The sequence below is a fragment of the Mus musculus genome, chromosome 17 (assembly GCF_000001635.26).
Source record: "Mus musculus strain C57BL/6J chromosome 17, GRCm38.p6 C57BL/6J".
Lineage (NCBI taxonomy): Eukaryota > Metazoa > Chordata > Mammalia > Rodentia > Muridae > Mus > Mus musculus.
In genome coordinates this window covers 46,297,256-46,322,747 of record NC_000083.6, presented here as the reverse complement: position 1 = coordinate 46,322,747, position 25,492 = coordinate 46,297,256, and the positions used below count along the sequence as shown (strand labels likewise).

Genomic DNA, 25,492 nt, shown 5'->3' with positions numbered 1-25,492 from the left:
AAAGTCTCCCTGAATAACCCAGGCTGCCATCTAACTGGGCTTGGGCTGCTGAAGAGGTCTTTGGGGCAGGGAATCCACAATCTACTGTTGAGTCTGGCCAGGGCTAGTGACCTTTGTTCTCACTCAGAGGCTATAAGGAAGTCTCAGAGTAACCGAGGCTGTGTGCTTATCAAAAGAAGCTTGGGAGTTTGTGTGTAGCTCCACGCCAGAGCCAGTGCTTACCAAGTACGAGGTGCTGGGTCTGTCTCCAGCATCAAAAACAGTAACCAGCATTCCTTCAGGAGCATTTAGAATTGCTAGGACTCTTAGAGTGGCCACCTCTGCCATTTCTAACCCAGGGCAGTCCAGTCAACCCCTCAGGTCTGCTGCCATCCTGGTTTTGCCTCTCTAGACCTGTCACGGGGGTAACCCTGGAGCAAGACTCGGGTTATGCCTCTCCTTCACCCCCACGTAGGTGTTTACAGCGCTGGCGCTTGTGCGCATGCTCATTCTTCCTCTCAACAACTTCCCCTGGGTGATCAATGGTCTCTTGGAATCCAAAGTATCCCTGGACCGGATCCAGCGTTTCCTCGATCTTCCAAGCTACAGCCCTGAGGCCTATTACAGTCCTGGTAAGGAAGGCTCGAGGGAAGAATCCATGGTAAACAGGGGGATAGAATCTTTTTTTTTGTTGTTTTAAGATTTGTTTTATTGTATATGTATGTGTGTGTGCCTAAGTGTGTGTATGTGCATCACGTGTGTGCAGACACTCATGGAGGCCAGAAGAAGGCCTTGGATCCCTTGGAACTAAAGTTAACAAGTGTGAGCCTTCCCATGTGGAGCCTGGGAACAAACCTGGGGACCTCTGGAAGAGTGCTCATAGCCAATGATCACCTCTCCAACCCTAGCCTGTTGGACGCTATGCATGGATGTTTCCAGAGAAGTCAGGGACAAAATCTAGACACATCAGCCCCAGGCTGAATCAGCTCTGCGCAGGTAGACAAGAGCCAGGCGACTCGATGCCATGCCACCAGCGAGCCCTTTGCATCCCAGCAGATGAGGGGTAGGTGAGGAGCAAAGGGTGAGTGGTTACCTTCCCTGCTCAGATCCCCCCGCAGAGCCCTCCACAGCACTGGAGCTGCACGAGGCCCTGTTCTCCTGGGACCCAATTGGAGCAAGCCAGAAGACCTTCATCAGTCACCTCCAAGTGAAAAAGGTTTGTGGGGCAGTGTCTTAGTTAGGGTTTTACTGCTGTGCACAGACACCGTGACCAAGGCAAGTCTTATAAAAAAGCAACATTTAATCGGGGCTGGCTTACAGGTTCAGAGGTTCAGTCCATTATCATCAAGGTGGGAGCATGGCAGTATCCAGGCAGGCATGGCGCAGGAGGAGCTGAGAGTTCTATGTCTTCATCCAAAGGCTGCTACTGGAAGACTGACTTCCAGGCAACTAGGGTGAGGATCTTATACCCATACCCACAGTGACACACCCATCCCAACCAGGTCACACCTATTCCAACAAGGCCACACCTTCAGATGGTGCCACTCCCTGGTCCAAGGATATACAAACCATCACAGGCAGGCACCCTGGGAGAGTTCCCAGATGAGCAGGATGCCCCGATCCAGACACAAGGACTAGTGCAACTCTACTGGGAGTGGGGATAGGGCTCGGTGTGTGGGTTCCAGGCTGAAAGGAGATGACCTCTTATGTGTGCACGTCACTCCTCACCACCTTGCACTGTTCACACCTCTCTCTAAGCATTCACACCCACCTAGCCCACAGGTGTGTCTGATTCCCCCTGCAGTGTCCCTTTCCAGCTCAAGGGTCAGAACAGACCCAGGGCTTGTCCACCAACCTTTCAGGCTGGGACCGTGGGAGACAGGCACAGCAGCCCCTTCTGAGGACTTACAGGCAGCGGAGGTGGTCCCCAATTTAGTCTTATGAAAACAGTCATACCTTGCTGCTTCTGACGTGGCTTGCATAGTCCACAGACTTGGAGTAGGAACATTCCCACCAGGTTGGTGACCTTTCTTCACCCTGGTTTTGCATCGCGACTCTCCTGACCTTTGTCCAACCTTTTGCCCCACATCTCAACCCAGAGCTCTCCAGCAATGGCTGAATCGCCTCTCCCCCATTTGGCTCATGTTTCTGGCTTTTGTTGAACGTTTTGTTTTTATTCTTAGTTTGGGCAAGACAAGGCTGGAATTCTTCAAAGGAATTTTACTAATGTGTTGGGGGTTTTATATAAATAGATAGATAGGAGTCATAGAAACCCACTGGAGCTAGCCTAAGCAAACAAGACTGTGCAATAAGAATACACAGATGAATCAGAGTCCAGAGCAAGAACACAGATCTTAGAAGCAGACCGAGCCAGGCCTTGACTTGCAGCACTCTTGGCCTTCCTCTCCGCATGTTTGCCCCATGCTGTCTGTGGGCTCTGCACTGAGCAGGAGTGGGGCTGCTAGGCTTTGGTTTACCACCAAGATGGGAGCTGCCCGAGACCTGATCCCTCCCTACTAGATAGACCATAGACTTGTCTGGTGCCCACCTGTAGACAGGTCAGCCCTTTGCATAGTGTCAGCATCCTGGACAAAGCTGGCAAGATCCCTGAACATGTGTATCTTGCGCGCACTCAACTGGCCAGGAAGAACGATGCTGCAACAGGATCCTTCTGCACACGTTTATTCAGTCCTGTTTCTTCTTTCTCTATATTTCCCTTGTTTTTATATCTCCCCTGTTTATATCTCCCCCGAACCCTGGGCCTCTCACTCTTTTATACTCTCAGTTCCCATCCACGCACAGCAGGCCACGCCACCTCACCAGTCACGCAGCCTCAGCTAATCAGGGCAGCAGGGGCAAATCTCCACCAAATTGGATTCACCTGTATCCTGGTACACCTGCGCAGCACTCAAGATGTTTGTGTCTTATATGAGGAAGTCAGGTGCAAGTCATATGACTTAGCTGCAGTCTCTGGCGCCTTTGGGACTGCCGCCACACCCGCTCCTAACATCTCCCCCTTTTTTCTTTTCTGGCAGAGAGAATGTCTATAGATAGCCCCTCGCAACCATGCCCCTTACCCGTCCTTGGGTGACAAACAGCATTGGTTTGATCCCTGTCTTAGGTTGGTGACATGCCCAGGGAGTCTTATCACTGACTACCTCTCTATCATGCCAAGCCACTCCTGGGGAGATTGTGTTTTGCTTGCGGCAGGTGCATCAAAAGGCCAGGATGTTAATTAACCTATGGCCAGATCTTAATTGCTGCAAGCAAGCCTCATGGGTGAAGGTAGAGGTCTGATCCCCAGTGTGCAAGCATAGGGGCCCTACACAAAACCATCCCTTAGGCTCATCACCCAGAGAGGTCTTGGCCAGCTCCCGTGTCGTTTTTCCTGGGGGAAGGGAACTAGGACACTGAACCTTCATGCAATCAGACATGCCTTCCACAGGATGCCAACAGCAAGCTATCCTCTGTGCAGTGCTTAGCCTCGCACCCCACGGCATAACGCAGCATAGTTTCTTTTAGAGCGGCAAACCGAATCTGAGGAGATTGTCCCGCCTCCACTGCAGCAAAAGCCTACGCTACCATGGCGAAAGTGCGGGCTGCACACTCTGCACCTAACACATGTGCCAAACACAAAAAACACACACACACTATAACAAGCATACATCCCAGGGCTCTCATCCCTGCTCATCTTCCCTGAAGCAAGGGATAGATAGCCAGAGGGGCTATTTCTTTAAGGGAAATTCAGGGATCAAAAAGCATGGAAAAATTTGAATGTCATGTCGAGCTGGTATCGGCTTCTGGAATACCGAAAGGATCTCTCATCTCGGCTCCATCCTTTGTGCTTGTGGGATCATCCACCACATCCACAGGGGCAACTGGATCAGGAGCCTCATTCTTGCAGCGTCTCACCAATCTCTCCGGCACCCAAAGAGGTTCCGTCTGGTCCTGTGGAAACACACAAACAGACCCTCTCGCCCACATCAACACCTGATCCGGTCGATCCCCAGTGGAGATGGACACAATACCTCGTGGTGATGAGACCATAACCTCAATCACCTGTGTGTCCATCTGGGGAGTCAATATGAGAGTCAAGTTTTCACTAGCTTCCCCTCTGTTGGGCAATAATTTCCGTGCCCTTATGGCAATCTGATTCACCTGCTTAAACACCTGCACTGGATATCCTGTCTGTTGTTGTGCAAATCGACCTTGATCAAGCAGCATATCTCTATCCCATGCAAATTCAGCTTGATCAGTGAAAATAGGACATCCCAGCAAGGAGAATCTATCCTCTTTCCAGACCTCCGGACAGAAGGTCTGCCCATAGATGGCTGACGAGGAGGCATAGGGAGGGGGAGCAAAAGCTAATTCGCCTTCCTCCTCCGCCTCAGCTCTTTTATTTTGTCCTTTCTGTCCACCTGATAACACTGTGTCTCCTTTCTTTTTCCTTTTTCTTTTTAAGCCCTTCTCCTCTTCCGACATACTTTCTTGTTGCTCTGTAAGGATTTTCTGACCTGTCTTGACTGCCTCTCGATTCAAACAGTAACAGAGTCCATATATCAGAACAAACAAGACCAAAACTATCAGACCTACCCACAAAGGGTCAATGGGAGAAAAAAGCATAACTACACAGCGAGGATCTATTGATCACTACACTGAGGTTATCATAGTTCCTTAACTTGTCCCCAAACCGGGAACTTTAACTTGTCCCAAAGCCGTGAACCTTATCTTTACTTTGTGCCTGCTTCCTGGCAACTTTATGCTTGCCTCTATTTTATCCGAGGTCCTTCCCAAACTCCTGGGTTACTTTGTGCCTACTTCCTGGCAACTTTATGCTCACCTCTATTTTATCCGAGGTCCTTCCCAAACTCCTGGGGTTGCAAGTTTCACTCACCGTGAACTTACCCTGCCGGCAACCACTGACTGCTGAAAGTTCTGAACTCGGTGGGGGAGTCGGTTCCCCGTACGGGCCACCAATTGTCGCGCCTGCTCTCGACCAGCAAGAACGATGCGACCACCAGTCCTTCTAACAGCAGTTTACTCCGTCCTCATCTTTCTTCTTTCTCTTTATCAGTACCGTTCCCCAGCTGAAGAGTTCTGAATCCACGCCGGATCCTTCTCAACAGTCTGTTTTACGGGAACCTTTATTAACCCCTTCTTCCCCGTTATGCAGTTCTGAATCCTCCCTGTAGCAGGGGGTCTTCGCTCTTGCCTGAAGATGTTTCTTTTCCCTTGTCCTGGGTCCCAGGTCTTCTCGTCCCGTCCCGAGTTTTTCTTCCCGGGTTTCAGCACCACTTCTTGCGCGCACTCAACTGGCCAGGAAGAACGATGCTGCAACAGGATCCTTCTGCACACGTTTATTCAGTCCTGTTTCTTCTTTCTCTATATTTCCCTTGTTTTTATATCTCCCCTGTTTATATCTCCCCCGAACCCTGGGCCTCTCACTCTTTTATACTCTCAGTTCCCATCCACGCACAGCAGGCCACGCCACCTCACCAGTCACGCAGCCTCAGCTAATCAGGGCAGCAGGGGCAAATCTCCACCAAATTGGATTCACCTGTATCCTGGTACACCTGCGCAGCACTCAAGATGTTTGTGTCTTATATGAGGAAGTCAGGTGCAAGTCATATGACTTAGCTGCAGTCTCTGGCGCCTTTGGGACTGCCGCCACACCCGCTCCTAACATGTGTAAGCTTTCTTCTCGAGGCAGGAAATGGCTGTGAATGTACATTGCAACTAAGAATGAAGGAAGAACAGAACGTTTCAAATTGCAGATCTCAGGGAAGGGCGTTTTGCAGAGCACTGCCTTTTGCCCACTGTGTTGGGAAATGTAACCCAGGCCAGTGCCCCCAGAGACAGGAATCCCTCCTCCCATGCCTGCCTCAACATACCTCAGGAGTTCCTAGATATTTTCCTCTTCTCTCTGGCACGTCTCCCTCCCTCACAGGCCTCACCACTGAGAATAAAGCTCACAGCTGTCCTGGGTAGATGCAGGCAGGCACTGGGGCCCACGATGTGAGGTGGGGAGACATCTTTGTCTGAAGACCCAGAGAAAGACTAAGGCCCAGGGAAGCGTCGGTTGGGAGCTGCTCTTCTACATCAGGCAGTGCTTACTGTGTGGCTTCTTTGCAGGGTATGCTGGTGGGCATCGTGGGAAAGGTGGGCTGTGGGAAGAGTTCGCTGCTGGCCGCCATCACTGGGGAGCTCCACAGGTAAGGAGCGTTCAGTGTGCCCCTGACTCTAGTTTCATCCCTTAGTAGCTATTTACTGGATTCCTGCTGTGCATGAGAATGTACTGGGTAAGGGGCAAGGGTCGGGTGGGGACAACGCAAGTACCAGAAATGGTAAAACCCAGCCCCTTTCTAGGGAGATTTCTGGAGATGGGGAGGTAGACAGTAAATCTCGGCTAAGGTGTAGCTTAGTTCGTAGAGCACTTGCCTAACATGAACACCAGCCCTGAGTTTGATCCTTAGTACAGCGTAAAACTGGCCGCAGTGCTCTCAGCACTCAGGAGACAGAGGCAAGAGGATACGCGTTTAAGTCATCCTTGCCTGCACAGCAGATTCAAGGCCAGCCTGGGATACATAGGCTCCTGTGTCAGAAAACAAGATAAAACTCGCTAAACAAACAGAGCAGGGGAGATCATTGCTATACTAGAGCAGCGAGTCTTGGCCTCCGTGATGCACCGACCCTTTAATACAGTTCCTCATGATGTGGTGACCCCAATGATAAAGTCATGCGCATACCACTTCATTCCTGTGGTTTTGCTGTTGCTACAGTTGTGCACCGTAAATATCTGTGGTTTCTGATGGTCTTAAGCGACCCCTGTGAAAGATGTTTGACTCCAAAAGGGCTGTGACCCACAGGTTAAGAACCGATGCATAGTGATAGGGTCATAGAGTTAGAACAGGAAGAAAACTTGAGTTTGCTGTCGGCTGTCCTTTCTGAAAGCGTGACTACATAGGTGAAAAATCGAGGGAAGCCATGTCCTCAGGTGAGGATGAGCCTTGCCTGAGTTCCACAGTGTGTCTATGGGACAGCTGCTGGCCTGGAACCAAAGAGCCATTCCCCTCTAGTCCATAGTGAACCCACAGCTACGAACCCTTAACCTTAGAGGCTGTCAGCCACATCTTAGGATGCTCCTGGGAGACCAGGCCTGGGCAGGGAAGGGCCCAACCAGAAGCTAGCCTCATGCTTCCTTGACTCTCTGCAGGCTGTGTGGATGGGTGGCAGTGTCAGAACTGTCCAAAGGCTTTGGACTAGCCACCCAGGAACCCTGGATCCAGTGTGCCACCATCCGAGACAACATCCTCTTTGGGAAGACATTTGATGCTCAACTATACAGGGAGGTTCTGGAGGCCTGCGCCCTCAATGATGATCTAAGTGTGAGTACCTAGCTTGACGCCCTCCTCTGCCTGCTTCTTTGTATGCCCCAACACTCCAGACTCCTTGACTCGCTTCTCTGGAAAGGGCTTCTGCACAGTTGTCACTAGACTAGGGCAAGCAGTCAGCCTTTAGGCCTCCTAGCATGTTCAGCTGCTTGGTCCCCACTTCCCTCTAAGGTTCACAGAAGGATGGGGAGGGCGTTGCTCACAGCAGCTAGAAGAGCCCTGAGGCCTCCAACCCTACCTAACTAGGAAGATTCAGAAGAGTCAAGGTCTTGTTTAGAATCCTTGAGAAAGCTGCCCAGCCCATTAAATTGCCCCATTCATGCAAGCCAGGTACTGAACGCATCAGAGACAAAGTAGCTTTTTCCTGTGGATTCTCAGCCAATCCCCATGTCTCCTCTAGGACCATGGTCACCATTGGCCTACCCAGATAAATATGAAACTTGCCTGGCAGAAGGGCCTTTGATTTTGATCCAGGGGCATCTTGTGTCCCTTTATCATTTACTTCACATCCTATAGGCAAGGTGGTTCACCTACCTATGCTTTGATCCCATCTGTCAAGAGCAAATACTGCAAACTTTGTAAGATCTTCCCGGCTTCAAATGAGATGGTTCCTATGCCTTAGTTATTTTCCCATTGCTGTGCTAAAACACCATGATAAAGGCAACTTATGGAAGAAGAGCTTATTGGGGGTTCTCTATGGCCATTGTGGTGGGAAGCACGGTAGCAAACAGACGGGCTTGTGGTGGAGCAGTAGCTGAGAGCTCACATCTTTAGACAATAGGAATAACAAGACTGTAGTGGCACACCTTCTCCAACAAGGCCACACTTCCTAATCCTTCCTGGACAGTTCTACCAACTAACTAAGGACCACTTATTCAGACTAACGAGACTGTGGGGCCACAGCCTAGAAGGCATTCATGGGCATTGAGATCCAGGCTTATCTCCTCCAAATTACCTGTCTCTGCTCAGGAGGCCTTTTGATCTTCACATTATCTTTTTCCTTCAAAGGGACAGGAGACAGGGCGTGGGGAGTTTGCTACCCACTGGGTGTCTGTTCCTTCAGATCCTGCCTGCTGGAGACCAGACAGAGGTTGGAGAGAAAGGTGTGACCCTCAGCGGGGGACAGAGGGCCCGGATTGCACTTGCCCGTGCTGTCTACCAGGTAAGCTAAAGGGATGAGGGGGTGGGTGTTGGTGGGCTAGTAGGTCAGGGAAGTGCTCCAATGCTGTGAGGACTTGCTGAGTAAGGGCTAGGCATATTTCCCCGGGTGTTTGGTTTCTCCCTCCGCCATGGTCCTAGTTATTGGCTAACCTACCCTGTTTTCAGGTTCAAGGCAAAAATAAAGGTCTGGGGCACTGGAGCCCAGCAAAGCAGCAGACCCACGTCTCTGGTTTCACACTCAGTGGAGAGGAAGTACCCTCGTGTCTCATCTTCCTCCTACTATTCTAGAGTTGTTCGCACCTGTCTTTTCCAGTTGCCTTGACACCTGGGTCTAGGAGAGCCTCTGAGCACAGCCAGAGGACTTGGGTCATGGTGCCTGCTGTCCATTCTGTCTAGGAGAAAGCACTCTATCTCCTCGACGACCCTCTGGCTGCTGTGGATGCAGATGTGGCCAACCACCTGTTACACAGGTGCATCCTGGGAGTGCTGAGCCACACCACCCGGCTGCTGTGCACCCACCGCACTGAGTACCTGGAAAGGGCTGATGTGGTGCTGTTGATGGAAGCCGGGCAATTGGTCCGAACAGGTGATGTGGTAGAACAAACACTTGGCCTGGTATGATAGAAGGACAGATAGAGTGTCACATACAGAACAGCTCCTGCCACCCCTCTACACGGGGCCTGAGTGCTGCTCTCAGCTCTTTGTGCCCCCACAGAATCAGCATAAGGAAACAGGAGATGGGGGAGAGGGGAGTGTGTGACAATGTGCGTGCACCCTTAGAACCTAGCAAGAATAATCTCCTTGTAAAGAAAAGAGCCACACAGCTCTGGTTGCTACTAATCCAGAGGGATGTGGCCACCTGCTTAGCTCTCAACAAAGCTACAGGAAAAGTGAGGTGTGGCTGGAGGGCTGGAGTTGAGAAAAGGCTCTGCAGTAGTGACAGATGATACCGTGCAGGTGGTGGCTCTCCTTGGTCACAGCCGTGGACCTAATGAGTCCATTCGGGTAGGCCAGGGAGGATAGCCAGAGAGGGGAAGGTAGGATCACACACACATTTACAAAGGCATAATGTGGACCTGTGGGCTGGAGAGATGGCTCAGCGGTTAAGAGCACCGACTGCTCTTCCGAAAGTCCTGAGTTCAAATCCCAGCAACCACTTGGTGGCTCACAACCATCCGTAATGAGATCTGATGCCCTCTCCTGGTGTGTCTGAAGTCAGATACAGTGTACTTAGATATAATAATAAATACATCTTTTAAAAAAAAATGTAGAGCTGTAACAGCCTCCTCCCTGCTACTGTCCAGGGCCTCCCTCTGAGATCCTGCCGCTGGTACAAGCTGTCCCCACAGCCTGGGCTGAGAAGGAACAAGTGGCTACCTCAGGTATGGCCCAAGGGTGGGAGACAGGGTCTGGATACAGCCCAGGCTGCCTTGATCTTACTGTGTAGCCCAGGCTGGCCTCAAACACGCAGTTCTGCTGAGCACTGAGGTGACGGGTGTGGGCCGCCACACATGGGAAAGGTTGTTGTTCTTTGAGTTTTGTTTCCCCCTCAAAGTCCTGGGAGTCACAGCCAGGGCCTTGCATGTGCACCTCGGAGGCTGTGCTTCGGGGCTCTCTCGGTCCTGCTTTTCGCTGGCACACAATGGGAATGATTTTTAAAGCCTGCCTGCTCCTGTAAAACACTCATATTTCACGCATAATCCCTCGGAGGCCTTCCTGTCTCTCCCAGGCCAGTCCCCATCTGTATGCGACCTGGAGAGAACCACCGAGGAGGAGTTGGAGGTGGAACAGAGCACATGCGGCTGCCTCGTGCAGGAGGAAAGCAAAAGCGAGGGCGCCGTAGCCCTGCACGTCTACCGAGCATACTGGAGGGCCATGGGCAGCGGCCTGGCCGCCGCCATCCTCGTCTCTCTGCTCCTCATGCAAGGTGAGGTGATCACCAGAAGTTCCTTACGCTACCGACCTGCACCGAATCCCCAGCCATGTTGTCCAGGTGCTGGACCACAGGCACCCTGTGGAATCCCCAGCCATGTTGTCCAGGTGCTGGACCACAGGCACCCTGTGGAATCCCCAGCCATGTTGTCCAGGTGCTGGACCACAGGCCCCCTGTGGAATCCCCAGCCATGTTGTCCAGGTGCTGGACCACAGGCCCCCTGTGGAATCCCCAGCCATGTTGTCCAGGTGCTGGACCACAGGCCCCCTGTGGAATCCCCAGCCATGTTGTCCAGGTGCTGGACCACAGGCCCCCTGTGGAATCCCCAGCCATGTTGTCCAGGTGCTGGACCACAGGCACCCTGTGGAATCCCCAGCCATGTTGTCTAGGTGCTGGACCACAGGCCCCCTGTGGAATCCCCAGCCATGTTGTCCAGGTGCTGGACCACAGGCACCCTGTGGAATCCCCAGCCATGTTGTCCAGGTGCTGGACCACAGGCACCCTGTGGAATCCCCAGCCATGTTGTCCAGGTGCTGGACCACAGGCCCCCTGTGGAATCCCCAGCCATGTTGTCCAGGTGCTGGACCACAGGCACCCTGTGGAATCCCCAGCCATGTTGTCCAGGTGCTGGACCACAGGCCCCCTGTGGAATCCCCAGCCATGTTGTCCAGGTGCTGGACCACAGGCACCCTGTGGAATCCCCAGCCATGTTGTCCAGGTGCTGGACCACAGGCACCCTGTGGAATCCCCAGCCATGTTGTCCAGGTGCTGGACCACAGGCACCCTGTGGAATCCCCAGCCATGTTGTCCAGGTGCTGGACCACAGGCACCCTGTGGAATCCCCAGCCATGTTGTCCAGGTGCTGGACCACAGGCCCCCTGTGGAATCCCCAGCCATGTTGTCCAGGTGCTGGACCACAGGCACCCTGTGGAATCCCCAGCCATGTTGTCCAGGTGCTGGACCACAGGCACCCTGTGGAATCCCCAGCCATGTTGTCCAGGTGCTGGACCACAGGCACCCTGTGGAATCCCCACAGGGCCCTGAACCTTCCCAAGCCTAGACCACAGCTGGGACAAAAGGATACCCCAAATTTGAGGATTCCAGGGGTCAGCTAGATGTAGTGTTCTACCGTAGTCCTGTTTTTTAGTTTAAAAAACTACTCATTTTATGTATGAACGTTTTGCCTGCATGTATGTCTGTGCACTATGAGCATGCACAGAGTTCAAAAGAAGACATGGGATCCTTTGGGACTGGAGTTACAGATGGTTGTGAACAGTCATGTGAGCACTGAGAATTGAACCTGGATCCTCTGTAAGAGCAGCGCATGCCCTTGACTACCAAGCCATCTCTCCAGCACCCATCATAGTCATCTTTTTAAAAACATATTGTTATGGGATATTATTTTTTTTGAGACTGTGCATCTCAGCCTGGTTTGGTTAGCCTGAATTTGCAATCCCCCAGCCTCAGTTTCTGAGTATGGATATTACAGGTGTGCACCACCACAGCTGGTTTCCATGGTTACCTGCCATCCAGGCAAGTTCCATTCTACAAAACTGGTCACGTGGTCCACAGAGCTGGAGGGTGATAGGTCTAGGGAAACGTACAGCAGGAAGGACCGAGGTTAGTGGTATGATGCCTAGACCCAGAGCGGCGTACAGAAGAGGGAAGGCTCAGTGGGGGCTGAGAACGTGCCTGTGTGGGTAGAACCAAGCCGATGAACCTGTGCATCCTCTCCCTTCTCATCTCCATCCAGCCACGCGCAACGGTGCTGATTGGTGGCTCGCTCACTGGCTGTCTCAGCTGAAGGCCGGCAGAAATGGATCCAGGGAGGATCCAGCTTCCTGCAGCCCAGGCTCCACAGCACTCTTCTCCCCACGGCTGCTTCTCTTCTCCCCTGGAAACCTCTAGTGAGTGACTGAGGCTGGCCCTCGAGGCAGGGTGGGCCGATGGACAGGCTTGGAGCTGTGTGTTTTGGAGGGCGGGAAAAGGTGGCCCTAGAGAATAGAGGGGCACCCTGAGGGCTACCTGCAGTCTCCTCCCCACCACACAGCACCCCACTGCTCAGCACCCCACTGCACAAGGCTGCTTCCAATGGCACCGCAGACGTCCACTTCTACCTCATCGTGTATGCAACCATTGCAGGGGTGAACTCCCTCTGCACCCTTCTCCGGGCTGTGCTCTTTGCAGCAGGCGCCCTTCAAGCAGCTGCCAGCCTACACCACCGCCTACTGCATCGACTCCTCATGGTGAGGGCATGGCGGGGGCAGGAGAGTCCCAGCTTATCTGTCTCTAGAGCATTGCCTACATTCCACATTCCCAGTCCACACTCTAGCGCCTCACAGATGGGGCAACATGTAGTAACCTCAGACCCCGAAGCTACGGAGCCAATTATCTGCCAGGGTTTGAATCTAACGGTTTAAACCTGTAGCTTGTCATCTATAAACAGGGCAAGTAAGAGAACATTCCTCAGAGTTCCATCTTGAACTTGAGGTACTAAGGCTCGACTTTGTAAGTCATACAAGGCCTGTTTTTTCCTTGTGGTCTTTATTTTCTTTCATGTTTGTGCTGTTCCCATTTCCCTTCCCTTCCTTGAGAATACTAAGGGGATTTAATCTGCTAATTAATACTAAGGGTACTGTCATCTTTTTGTTTGTTTGTTGCAGAATGCCTGTCTTATGTTCATGAATGTTTTAAAATTTTTATTTCTTGTGCATGCATTATTGTTTTTGAGATAGATCTCATTATGTGGCTCTGGCTGTCCTCGAACTCACTATGTAGACCAGGCTGGCCTTGAACTCACAGAGACTGGCCTGTCTCTGCCTCAGAGTGCTACTACACCTGGCTTAGTGCATATATATTTTTTTAAGATTTATTTATTATTATATGTAAGTACACTGTAGCTGTCTTCAGACACCTGAAGAGAGTGTCAGATCTCATTACAGATGGTTGTGAGCCACCATGTGGTTGCTAGGATTTGAACTCAGGATCTTAAGAAGAACAGTCGGTGCTCTTAAGCACTGAGCCATCTCTCCAGCCCCAGTGTGCATGTATTTTTAATCTTAATTGTTGACGATTTTAATTAGAGCTATTTCAAAGATCCACTCTTGCCAGGCACGGTGGTGCATACCTATAAGCCCGACCCTTGGAAGGCTGAGGCAGGAACTTCCTGAGTTTGAAGCCAGCCTGGGCTACATAGTGAACTCAAAGGCTGCCTGTGAGACCTTGCCTTAAAAAGAAAGTAAACTTGAGATGCACTGCTGTTGTGTATTCTGTCCTTTGCTTTCTCATATATGTAAGGTTGAGTTGATTGACACAGGGAAAGTGCTTAAGGTAATACCAGTACCCACTAAGTGCTCAGTTAATTATTAATTTATTTATTAGCAACAGGCTCACACTACCTCCAACACTCAGTCCTCCTGCCTCTGACTCCTGAGTAGTGGGATTATATGTGTGAACCACCACACCCAGGCTTGCTTAGCGATTATTATTCCCTTGTCCCTTATTAACCCGTGATAACCTCACTATAACCCTGCGAGGTACCCTCACGCCATGTTACAGGCGAGGGAACTGAAGCTCTGAGCATCAACATGGCCTCGCCAAGGCTAGATTTGTGAAAGAAGCGGTCCCCGAGCCCGCCACTGTCTGGCTCTCCCTACTGCTGCCTGGGTGCACCCACCCACCCACTATCCTTCTCTCTGCCATGAGCCGAGGAGGAGACACTGGGCTGTGCGGGAGCTGAGTTCTCCAGAGTGTGCCTTCCAAGCCATCTGACTTAGTCCGCTGCCTCACCTAGGACTGTTCCCACAGTAGATGCAGATGGAGGCACAGGCAGGGGAGATGGGGGAGCTGAGGCTCTAACTCCCAACAGTAGTCCACGCGGCAAGTCCTTGGCCACACAGCCTACTTCAGCCTGGTGAGACCTTGTCCCATTGTCTTCCTTTCTTTCTGCTCGTTTTTTTTTTTGTTTTCTTTTGTTTTTTTTTTTTTTGGTTTTTCGAGACAGGGTTTCTCTGTGTAGCCCTGGCTGTCCTGGCACTCGCTCTGTAGACCAGGCTGGCCTCGAACTCAGAAATCCGCCTGCCTCTGCCTCCCGAGTGCTGGGATTAAAGGCATGCGCCACCACGCCCAGCTTTCTGCTCGTTTTTTAAGACAAGGTCTCACCATGTAACTCTGTCTGTCTCTGTCCAGGAACTTGCTATATAGACCAGGCTGACCTTGAACTCCCAGAAATCTCCTTGCCTCTGCCTCCCAGCGGCTGGGATTAAAGGCAGATGCCACCAAGCCCAGCTGTCCCCACGCTTCTCTAAACAGAGTGAGCATAGATTTGTTACAGAAAAGTGAGAACTCCCTAGAGTAGAAAGTTCCTGTGGTCCCCAGGTTTATGGCAAGAATCAGGGATCTTGGAGAGAGAAACAAACTCCTTGCCTAGGGTCCCACATCTCCCAAGCGGCTGGCCTCCAGCCTGGGATTCAAGGCCTGACTCCACCTGAGTTTCATTTGCTTTTGGTTTGATTTTTGGTTTTGAGGTAGGGTTTCTTGTTGCCACAACGACGATGACCTTGAACTAACTCTCCTGGAAGCTGGGATTATACGCCTGCGCCTACATGGCCAGGCTCAAAACCAAGCCCTTTGATGGGCAGAGCTAATCTCCAGCTGCAGATGTCCAGTTTTCCTCTGGGCATCTAAGTCTCACTTGCTGGCCTAATGTGTCCATCTGTGGAGAAAGAGCAGTGAGCATGTCCAACGCAGAGGGTAGGAGGTGAATGTTTAGCAGGCCTTATAGAGTTGCCCCTGGCCTGCGGAACGGGTCTTTTCCACCTGGAGATAGCTCTCTCTGAGTTCTACCAATTCCTTGGCCGCCCAGCTCTGGGATGCATTATTCTTTTTCTACTGCAGGGCGTCTTTCCTACCTCACCCCACACCCACCTGTCCACCAGCTCTTTTTCTAAAGCTTGACCCTGCCCAACTACCTCCCGTTTCCAGGCACCGGTGACTTTCTATGACTCCACACCTTCCGGCCGGGTCTTGAACCGCTTCTCATCAGACGTAGCCTGTGTAGACGACAGCCTGCCCTTCCTCCTCAACATCCTGCTGGCCAATTCCGTGGGCCTGCTGGGCCTCCTGGCTGTCCTAGGTTCTGGTCTGCCCTGGCTGCTGCTCCTGCTACCACCTCTGAGCTTCGTCTACTACAGCGTGCAGGGCTACTACAGGGCTTCCTTCCGGGAGCTACGGCGCCTGGGCAGCCTCACCTGGTCTCCGCTCTACTCCCATCTGGCTGACACCCTGGCAGGCCTCCCTGTGCTCCGGGCTGCAGGGGCCACTTACAGGTACAGCTTCCAGCCAGAGTCCGGGGTGGGGATGGGGGGTGAGGCGGTGGGGAGCATACAGAACAGGTCACAAGGACAGGAGTGCAGTCTCCTTGGGAGGACAGGGAGAGGACACTCAGGAAATGTACAAGTTGGGAGAGAGTGAGGTGGGTCAGTTGGGTATGTAGGTCAGTCCCAGGGAAGGGGTGAGAGCCACTCAACAGTGCACTGGCTTGCCTTCCTTCCTGGCCTCCTCCAGGTTTGAAGAGGAGAACCAGCGACTCTTGGAGCTGAACCAGAGGTGCCAGTTTGCTTCCTATGCCACGATGCAGTGGTTGGACATTCGACTGCAGCTCATGGGGGCAGCAGTGGTCAGCGCCATTGCGGGCATTGCCCTGGTGCAGCACCAGCAGGGCCTTGCCAACCCAGGTGCCATCCCCGGACCCATCACCCTTACTTCAGGAGCATGACATTTTGTATCGTTGTTCCAGACCCCTTGCATGTCTCCTAACCCCCTCCCCACCCACCCCACCCCACCGTTACCTCCACCAGTGATCCCTGAGAGGATGTGTCATCAGCACCATCATCACCCTCATTTTAATGCTAAGGAAGCCACAGGCAGTGGAGGACCTGGGATGTGATCCTCCCCTCACTCCTGCCCACAGCCCCGTTACACAGCCACTGTCCCGCCTTAGTGTCTCCCTGCCACCCCTCACGGCCTCCCTCTCCGGGCATCCCGGGTCCCGTCGTAGGTCTGCTCCTCCGCCCTTGAACACCCACAGTCCAAAGCCGGGATCCTCCCCAACACACTTCTCAGTACCCAGGGTCTCCTAGCAGCCGGTGCTCCTCTCCACAGGGCTGGTGGGCCTCGTGCTTTCTTATGCCCTGTCTCTGACGGGCCTGCTCTCGGGTCTGGTGAGCAGTTTCACACAGACGGAAGCCATGATGGTGAGCGTCGAGCGACTGGAGGAGTATTCCTGTGACGTTCCCCAGGAGCCCCACAGCCAGCCACTGCAGGTGTGTCTGTTCTCCCCCCTGGGCCAGGGCTGCCAGCCATGGGGTGTGCTCCAGTCCTCCCAGGCCTTTCCCTTTGGCTCCTGACCTTCTTTTTCACATCCCTGAGCCTCTTCATTTGACTGCTGCTATTCTTAACTGTGCCTCTCGCCACCACCATGTCCTTTCCCATCATCCCACCGCCATGGCTCCCCCACTTCCTCTGCTGTTGCCCTCACGCTGGCCACTCCTCACTCGTCTCCTTCTGTCAGTCCAGCCCTGTTGTTCTCGCCATCGTTTCTCCTTCCTTTCCCACAGTCACCCCACCAGCAGCGCATCAGCTGGCTGACCCAGGGAAGTGTGGAATTCCAGGACGTGGTGCTGGTGTACCGGCCAGGGCTGCCAAATGCCCTAGATGGGGTGACCTTCCGTGTGGAGCCTGGAGAGAAGCTGGGCATCGTGGGCCGCACAGGCTCCGGCAAGTCTTCCCTGTTTCTGGTGCTCTTCCGGCTGCTGGAGCCCAACGCAGGGCGAGTGCTCCTGGACAATGTGGACACCAGCCAGCTGGAGCTGGCCGAGCTCAGGTCTGGGAGGCGGGAGATCAGGGAGGAGGGAGGAGGGCAGTCCTCTAGGAAGGTGTAAAACAGCCAGGGCCAATGGGCAGACAAGGAAGAGGACAGGTAAGCTGTGGCCACCGTCACAGCTGATGCTAATTGGATCTTCCTTGCCCCAGGTTGGGTGTACTTGTGTAGTTCCCAGAATACGTGTTCTGCTCCAGACACTAGTTGTGGCCTTCAAATCAGAGCCTCTAGGGAACTGAAATCCCAGACGCCATGAGCCCCTGGGCCCCTGGCTTGGCAGGCAGTACATGGGGCTGCTTGGGGTCTGGGTCAGTTGTACTTGGCCACAAGTGATCTCTCTGAGTGATATACCCCAGCATTCCCAGTTTACCTTTGTATCACTTTTTCTCAGTTCCACGATGTGGGAAGGTGGAAGGAAGCTCCACCCTAAGCCAAGAGCCATGCCCTGCCTTTTCCGCCCTCCCTCCAAAGCTTTGATGGTCTGACCTTACAGCTTGACCTTCTAGCTTCTTGGCCTCCTCCAACCTGGCCCAGGGTGGCAGAACAAACGCACCTGCAGTGGCTGGCCATGGGGCTCCGGGGGATGTCACAGGAATGTCCTCCAGTCAATCCTCCACCCAATTCCCACTCTCTGTTCCCTGACTCACCACTGCTGTCTCTGGGGTCAGTGCCCAGTTCAGCTTTGACTGCCTCAATGAAGTGTAATCCCTTCCGGCCAGGGTCTAGGCCTCTCATCTCTCTCCTGCTCTCACTGTACCATGCTGCCCTAGGGATGGGCTGACTCACTGAGGATTTAATGGATGTAGGGTAAGAAGCAGAGGGTTCTCGTCCCCCAGATCTCCGTAGGAGTGCCAGGCCGCGTAGGTAAACTTGGACCCCAGGAAGATGGATGCATCTCCAGCCTGGTCCCCATGTCCTTGCTCCCCAGATCCCAGCTGGCTGTCATCCCTCAGGAGCCTTTCCTGTTCAGCGGGACTATTCGGGAGAACCTGGACCCCCAGGGCCTACACGAGGACAGGGCCCTGTGGCAAGCCTTGGAACAGTGTCACCTGAGTGAGGTGGCTGTCGCCATGGGTGAGTCCCAGGCATGTCAGAGGAGCCAGCGAGAAGCAAAGAATGGCCACTGGCAATGCAGTGCTCTGCTTACAGGTGGCCTGGATGGAGAGCTGGGAGAAAGGGGCCAGAACCTGTCCCTAGGACAGAGACAGCTGCTGTGTCTGGCAAGGGCTCTTCTTACAGATGCTAAAGTAAGATGGGAGGAAGAGACCCCCCCCCCAAGAGGCCAGGATGTGTGGAAGGAGGAGGTGGGTTGGAGTGAGGTTTCAGGGCAGGTTACAGTCTCCCCTCTTGTTTCCCCTCCCTTCTGCACACCGTCCAGATCTTGTGCATTGACGAGGCCACAGCAAGTGTGGACCAGAAGACAGACCAGCTGCTCCAGCAAACCATCTGTAAACGCTTTGCCAACAAGACAGTGCTGACCATCGCCCACAGGTGTGAGAAGCCTCGGGGCTCGGGGAGAGGGACAGAGACCCCCAGGGGGAGTGCAGACCTCCTCCTCCCCCCAGAGACAGGCTCGGCTAGGCCGGGGACATCTGGAGAGACACCATGGTTCTTCCCATGGCACAGACCCGGGGAGTCACAGCTGTGCGGGACAGACCTGTGCAGTCTGGAGGGGTCTGGAAGAAGATGAGATCAGCTTTCTCTTTAGGACTTTGTCCCCCACCCCCCACTGACAGCCTTCTTCCACACAGGCTCAACACGATCCTAAACTCTGACCGTGTGCTGGTGCTCCAAGCCGGGAGGGTGGTGGAACTGGACTCCCCCTCAGCCCTGCGCAACCAGCCGCACTCCCTGTTCCAGCAGCTCCTGCAGAGCAGCCAGCAGGGAGCCCACTCCGGACCTTCAGGGTGCTGAGCCTCCCCTCCCCTGGGGTCCATGCTCCTTCCCGCCCACCCGCCAGGGCTGCTGGTCTATGTTTTCCTCTGTGCTTCTACCTCTTCTCACGTGCTCAGAGGGGACACAGCACCCTGGCTTCCTCATGAAAACCACTCCTGGGGGACTTCCCCAGAACCAACCCACATGGGCCTTTTTACTCAGAATTCGGGGCCGGTTTCCCTTCCACAGAAGCCCACTTGCATTTTCATAATTTTATTTGATAAAATTCCTATCTTACATTCTGTGTTTTAAAAAAATACTATTTCTGGTGTGAGGCAGAAATCCCCTGGATGGGTGTACCAGAGCTGAGGGCTGGTGACAGTCTGAGGTGTGAAGGAGGGCAGGAAGGTAGCTAGAAAGGCTCCTCCCATCACAGCGCTGTGGTCTTACCAGGCTCAGGGGGCAGGTCTGGGGACAGAGGGAACCCCGCTGGCAGCATGCTAACCTGGCACTCCTGATCCTGCCGAGCTGGGGCATAGTGTGGGGCTGGGTAGCAGCAGGGTCCAGTGGGGCATATACCTCGGCGCCATGCCCTCAGGGTCAGCAGCACCGTGGCCAGGACCAGCGCAGCAGTGAGAGACCCAAACACCACCAGGGCAACCAGGCTAGATTCACCAAGCCCAGACTCTTGCCTCCGTACCACCTCCTTCACTGAGATCCTTAGCAGGCCCGCCCCCGCACTGTGAGGGGCCGGCCCCGTGGCAGGTACAACTACAGCTGAGGTGGGCATTTGTGGGGTGCCCACTGAGGCAGGCTCTGGAGCAGGTAGGACAAGTTCACAAGTCTTACCACCATAGCCACTGGGGCACAGGCAGTCAAAGTCATGGACACGGTCCCTGCAGCGGGCCCCTCTCTGGCATGGGCGGCTGGCACAGTCATCCAGGTTGATGGTGCAGAAGCGTCCAGCGAAGCCCTCAGGACAGAGGCAGGAAAAGCGGTTTATGCCATCAATGCATGTGGCACCATTGGCGCAAGGCCGCATCAGACAGTCGTCCACATTGACCTCACAGTGGGCACCCATGAATCCTGCCAAGCAGCGGCATGTGAAGTTGAGGGCAAAACCCTGGTTGTCCTGGCACTGCCCTCCATTCCGGCACGGGAAGCTGAGGTGGGAGTGGGAGAGACCACTGGTGTCAACTTGCTGACCAGTGTCCTGACCACTGACTTCACCTCCTCCCCGCCCGCCCCGAGTTTCAAATAACCTTTAAGAATGAGAATAAAAATAGCCAAATTGTGTGGGTTAAACAAGAGACCCAATGTCAAGCAGTTAGCACGTGGCCTGGCCCAGACTCCAGGGCTCAGAGCAGAGCTGCCTGCTACCCCACACGCTCTCGGGCCTGTAGCGGAAGTGGGACAAGTCCAGCCCTGTGGACGTTTCATAATCTGCACAGGAAGAGCCAGCTAGCTCTGAAGGCTGCATGTCTGCTTTTGTACGAAAAGTAAAGGAGTCCTTGGTGCCTCCCCTCCCACGCCACCCTCCTGCACCAAAACACCATTTGCGGGAAAAGAAATAGCTCAGGTACAAAAAGGTTGAGCCTATGAAGCAGGCACGCTGTCACAGTGGGGTTTTTCTCCTGCATGGCTCTGACTCTCAGCACCCCCCCCCCACCTCAGTTCTCAGTCCTGCCTCTTTCCTCAGTACCAGATTCTGGTCTAGCTTCCCCAGAGTCCAGCACTCACCCTGCCTGCTCACAAGGTCCAGCCTTGCGCTCACAGCCACGTCCATGGAAGCCTGGCAGGCACACACAGTGGTACTCACCACCCCCGTCATACACACACTGGCCTCCATTCTGGCAGGGTGATTGTGAGGTACAGATGTGCTCATCTGGAGAGGAGGTGAGAAGATGCCCTCATATTTGGTCCTCAGGACCCATGTGGTCCAGGTCCAAAGCTATGTGAATATGACTTGCACTTCAGACCTACCCTGGCCAGTAGCTTGGGAACCCTCAAGTAAGGTTCTGGAAACAAACCCGGTCTCAGCTCTGGTAGTCTGGGCCAGACTGACTTTACAGCTCTTCTGTAGACCATAGTTTCACCATGTTTAAAATGGGGACAATTTGGGGTTGAAGAGATGGCTCAGCAGTTAAGAGCACTAGCTACTACTCTTCCAGAGGTCCTAAAAGTCCAATTCCCAGCACCCACATGGCAGCTCACAATTTGATACCCTCTTCTGGTCTGCAGGCATACATGCAGACAAAGCACCTATATACATAAAAAAAAATCTAAAAAAAAAATGCATGCAATTTTTAGCAGCTACCTTTCCAACATCATGGGTTGATGTTGAGAATCCTTTCAGACACCAAGGAAGGGTCAGATAAGCAAACACTAAATGTTAATGGACATTCTAAAACACATGGGCTCTCCAGCCAATAGCGCATCCATCCTACCTTTGTCACAGAACTTTCCTGCCCAGCCACTGTGGCAGATGCACTGCCAGGGCTGGTGGCAGGTACCGTGCTGGCAGCCAGGCATCCTCACACAGCGCTCACAGTGCAGCCCCTCCCAGCCTGGGTCACACCTGGTGGAGAAAGCACAGGATCAGGGCGCGAGCGTGTGTGTGTGTGTGTGTGTGTGCAGGAACATGTGTGTCTGTGTGGATGTAAGGTAGAACCAGAGCTTATGTGTGTGTGTGTATGTGTGTGTGCACGAACGTGTGTGTCTGTGCATGTGTAAGGTAGAACCAGAGCTTCTGTGTGTGTGTGTGTGTGTGTGTGTGTGTGTGTGTGTGTGTGTAGGAACATGTGTGTCTGTGCATGTGTAAGGTAGAACCAGAGCTTCTGTGTGTGTGTGTGTGTGTGTGTGTGTGCACGAACGTGTGTGTCTGTGCATGTGTAAGGTAGAACCAGAGCTTCTGTGTGTGTGTGTGTGTGTGTGCACGAACGTGTGTGTCTGTGCATGTGTAAGGTAGAACCAGAGCTTGTGTGTGTGTGTGTGTGTGTGTGTGTGTGTGCCTGTGTAAGGTAAAACCAGAGCCTCTAGAAACTGGTAGGATATACAACAGCCGCGAAGGAAAAGCAGATCAACCCCAGGTAGGTGCAGGGCTGGGCAGATGGACATGTAAGCAGTCAGACAGACTACAGCATTCAAGTTTAGTACCTGGTTGTCTAGCCTTTGATAATCTCTTTTCTCACCTGAACACTGAAAAAAAAATGCCTCCCTTCAAGAGTATTTTTTTAAAGATTTATTTATTTATTATATGTAAGTACAGTGTAGCTGTCTTCAGACATACCAGAAAAGGGTATCAGATCTCATTATGGATGGTTGTAAGCCACCATGTGGTTGCTGGGAATTGAACTCAGAACCTTCGGAAGAGCAGTCAGTGCTCTTAACCGCTGAGCCATCTCTCCAGCCCCCGCCCCCCCTTTTTTTTGAGTATTCTTAAATAAAACAATGTCTGTAATTCTGGTGCCATTCCTGGAATGTCTGGTTGTGCACATTGGAAAGAGTGACCTTCTTCCCTTCAGACTCCGGAATGAGTGGCTGGGTTGTTTTGTTGTGAGGCAGGTGTTCTGTTTGTCTCAAGTAGACAAGGCTAGCTTGGAATCCTGATCTTTCTAGCATCACTTCGCAGTCGCTAAAATCACAGGTATGGGCCACCATACCAGCTCTATGATTTTTTGTTGTATTGTTTTTCGAGGCAAGGTTCCTCTGTATAGACTTGGCAATCCTAGAACTCTCACTCTGTAGACCAGGCTGGCCTCAAACTCAGAGATTGCTTTGCCTCTGCCTCCCAAGCGCTGGGATTAAAGGCGTGCGCCACCACCGCCCGGCCAGCTTAATTTTTATAAGCCCACTGAGGATGTCTAGTCTCAAGTACCCCAGCTCCATGCCAAGTATCTGCCCTCGCCAGCTCCCTTCTCATGTCCAAACCCTTCTCTGCCCCAGAATTTGCCCAGTCTGCCGAGGTGAGTCAATGATGGAATTCTCCAAGAAGCAGACCCCTCCCCCTACAGTCCCCCTCCCCCTGCAGCTCCCCTTCCCCGGGTCACCTCTCCCTGGAGCCCTCTCCCCTTGCAGCTATTCTCTCTCTGCAGCCCCCCTCCCCCTGTAGCCCCCTCCCCTGCAGCCCCCTCTTCCTACAGCCCTCCCTCCCCCTGGAGCTACCCTACCCCTGCAGCCCTTCTCTTCCGTTTCCTCTTTACTGTGGCTCTCAGTCCCTAAACTCTCAAGCTTCAGATGACTCTATGGCATCTTGAGGGACAGAAGCCCTTGAGAGAATAAAGAGTTGGTTATTCAAGCTCTTAAAGTAAGAAGCAAAAAGAGATACGGGGAGAGGAGAGGAGGGGAGGGGAGGGGACTGGTCATCCTGTTATGTATAAACAAACAAACACACACACACACACACACAATAGGGTCTTAAGCGCCTAGATACTGTTGCGGGTTTTTGACATGCTCTCGGTGTAAAGGACCAAAAAGTGGGGAGGAAAGGATTTGAGGCACGTGTGCCGCTTAAGTACCTGCAGGAGCCGTCAGGAGCGCAGCAGCCGTGGGCCAGGTCACAGTGGGAGCTGCAGTCATCCGCTGAAAGAGATTGGTGTAGTGGGTGTGAGTCTGGGTCCGAGTCTGACTTCCCAGGCGCGGGACTTGGCAGAGGTTTCAGTAGTCAGATGGACTCATGGGCACGGACGAGCGTCCCATTCCAAAGAGAGCACTTATAGATCTCTCCCTATGGAACGGAGCGGTTGCAGTGCCGTCTCTAGCCAGCAGAGGTCAACGTGCCAGCGAGGACGGCTGAGGAGAGCCGGGACCCAATCCCTGGGGCAGGCTCACCTCTGGCAGGCTGGCTGGTTGCCCCCAGGATGCACAGCAGGCACACGAGATTTAGGCAGCGGCAGCCGCTGGGCATGGTCAGTTCCGGCCTCAGGAGGGACGGACGGATGAACGGCCAGACGTGTAGACACCTGTGGGATGGCACGGGCTGGGAAGCGGCTTGACGCGGAGATAGCGGCACTGATACTGGTTCCAAGTGACAGGAGCAGGAGAAGGAGAGGGACTCCCCGGGTGGGGAGTGGAAGGGCGGGCGAGAGAAAGGGTTGAGCAGGCGAAGGGACTGGAGGCAGGAACCCACTAGCCAGGTCTGCGGGAAAGAGGCCAAAGGATGGGCAGCAGCGAGCGTGGCCACCGCGCGGGAACAGCCAGAGCTGCGATCGCGATCCAGGTGGAGGGGTCAATAGAGATGGGGACAAGCGCGGAAAGGCGAGCGCGACGGGACGTGGGGGCTGGGGCGTGGGGAGGAGCGGCTCCCAGTTCCTAGATGCAAGAGATCTCCTCCCGGGTCCTCCGACATCCACCCACCTAGGCCTGGCTCTCACAGCCCCCCAACCCCGCTCGCTCCGCCTCGCTTCGGCCTGAGGTCCCCACCGAGGGACCGCGTCCTCCTAGCTTCTCACCTCCGGCTGGGAGGCGACGCGTCCCCGGGGCGCAGAGTCAAACCGGATCCGACGGACTGGGCCGGGGGGCGGGAGGGGGGCCGCCCCTAGCTGGCCGCGGGGCTCGGCACCGAAGTAGCTGCCATGCCAGCCGAGCACTCGGGAATCTGGGGCTGCAGGCGACCCCGAGCGGCGGCAGCGGCTCCTCGCGCGCGCTCGGCCCCCTGCCAGGGGCGGCGTGTGCCGGCGGAGCCCGCCTCTCCCCTCCCGCCGCCGCGGCCCGCCCCGCACCGACTGCGCCCCGCGCCCACCCCCGCTGCGCACGGCCACACCTCGCGCTGCCACTCGGCCCTGGCACCCCCCAGCGCTCTTCGCCCCTCCCTTCGCGGCCCCCAGCCCCCTTGCTTCGCTTTCTTCCTCCGAAATTAGAAAATCAAAGGAGCTGAACTGGGCATACACCGTAAAGCGCGGGCCGAAGGTGCGCGCCCTGCTGTCTTCCCATTTTCTTGCCCACCCCACCTCAACCGCTCGCCCCACTCTGCCCCTCACCCACGCCCGACTCTGCACGCCCCTGTCTACCGCGCATCGTGATTTTCATTAGCCTTTCCCGGCTCTCCTGTTTTAGCCCGAGCACACTGAAGCCATGCTTGCTGCCACCTTCCTCCTGTCACCAGCCCACGCCTCCCCGGCTTGCAGAGCCTTCGTCACTGGCTTCGTAGGTCAGCGCCTGCTCTCTGTGGGCTTCTTTCTTTCTTCGCTACCTCTTTCAGGATGGACCATATCTACATAAATACCATCCCAGCGTACCCGCTGTTCTTTCCTCCCATCTGCTCCCAGTTTTCAC

The 25,492-nt window shown here is 54.0% G+C and overlaps 2 protein-coding genes and 1 long non-coding RNA gene across 13 annotated transcripts in view; 1 reads left to right on the top strand and 2 right to left on the bottom strand.

The window, feature by feature from the left end:
• The window catches only part of Abcc10 (ATP-binding cassette, sub-family C (CFTR/MRP), member 10), a 24,812-nt gene extending 5,284 nt beyond the window's left edge, over positions 1-19,528 (top strand). For 2 of the 8 annotated variants that reach the window (NM_170680.2, NM_145140.2), the window contains 18 exons: positions 455-611; positions 1,086-1,195; positions 6,112-6,191; positions 7,193-7,364; positions 8,434-8,532; positions 8,928-9,117; positions 9,836-9,913; positions 10,261-10,458; positions 12,218-12,371; positions 12,515-12,710; positions 15,448-15,791; positions 16,030-16,199; positions 16,627-16,787; positions 17,082-17,347; positions 18,273-18,418; positions 18,494-18,591; positions 18,723-18,835; positions 19,096-19,518. In NM_170680.2, the coding sequence (NP_733780.1) occupies positions 455-611; positions 1,086-1,195; positions 6,112-6,191; positions 7,193-7,364; positions 8,434-8,532; positions 8,928-9,117; positions 9,836-9,913; positions 10,261-10,458; positions 12,218-12,371; positions 12,515-12,710; positions 15,448-15,791; positions 16,030-16,199; positions 16,627-16,787; positions 17,082-17,347; positions 18,273-18,418; positions 18,494-18,591; positions 18,723-18,835; positions 19,096-19,258 (2,895 nt within the window). In that variant the 3' untranslated portion in view covers positions 19,259-19,518. Of the gene's footprint in view, positions 1-454; positions 612-1,085; positions 1,196-4,126; positions 5,668-6,111; positions 6,192-7,192; positions 7,365-8,433; positions 8,533-8,927; positions 9,118-9,835; positions 9,914-10,260; positions 10,459-12,217; positions 12,372-12,514; positions 12,711-14,257; positions 14,378-15,447; positions 15,792-16,029; positions 16,200-16,626; positions 16,788-17,081; positions 17,348-18,272; positions 18,592-18,722; positions 18,836-19,095 lie in introns of those variants that run through there. The other 6 variants (XR_001782068.2, NM_001347396.1, XM_017317442.2 and 3 more) reach the window with 6 other exon arrangements.
• On the bottom strand, positions 19,477-25,492 carry Dlk2 (delta like non-canonical Notch ligand 2). Of its 4 annotated transcripts, none has more exons than XM_006523389.2 (6): positions 24,670-25,492; positions 24,050-24,235; positions 23,737-23,800; positions 21,667-21,797; positions 20,960-21,104; positions 19,477-20,382 (listed from the first exon to the last, which is right to left on the bottom strand). In XM_006523389.2, exons 2-6 carry the CDS (start codon positions 24,123-24,125, stop codon positions 19,650-19,652), a joined length of 1,149 nt encoding a protein of 382 aa, XP_006523452.1. In that variant the 5' UTR covers positions 24,126-24,235; positions 24,670-25,492; the 3' UTR covers positions 19,477-19,649. The 4 variants fall into 4 exon arrangements, with proteins under 4 accessions (XP_006523452.1, NP_001272957.1, XP_006523451.1 ...); NM_001286028.1 differs by having other exon boundaries at positions 24,050-24,180; positions 25,228-25,265; XM_006523388.2 differs by having other exon boundaries at positions 24,050-24,356; positions 24,670-25,241.
• Gm41588 lies at positions 22,658-23,730 on the bottom strand. Its single transcript, XR_876844.1, has 2 exons — positions 23,389-23,730; positions 22,658-23,305 (listed from the first exon to the last, which is right to left on the bottom strand). It is a non-coding gene; the product is annotated as a predicted gene, 41588 (long non-coding RNA).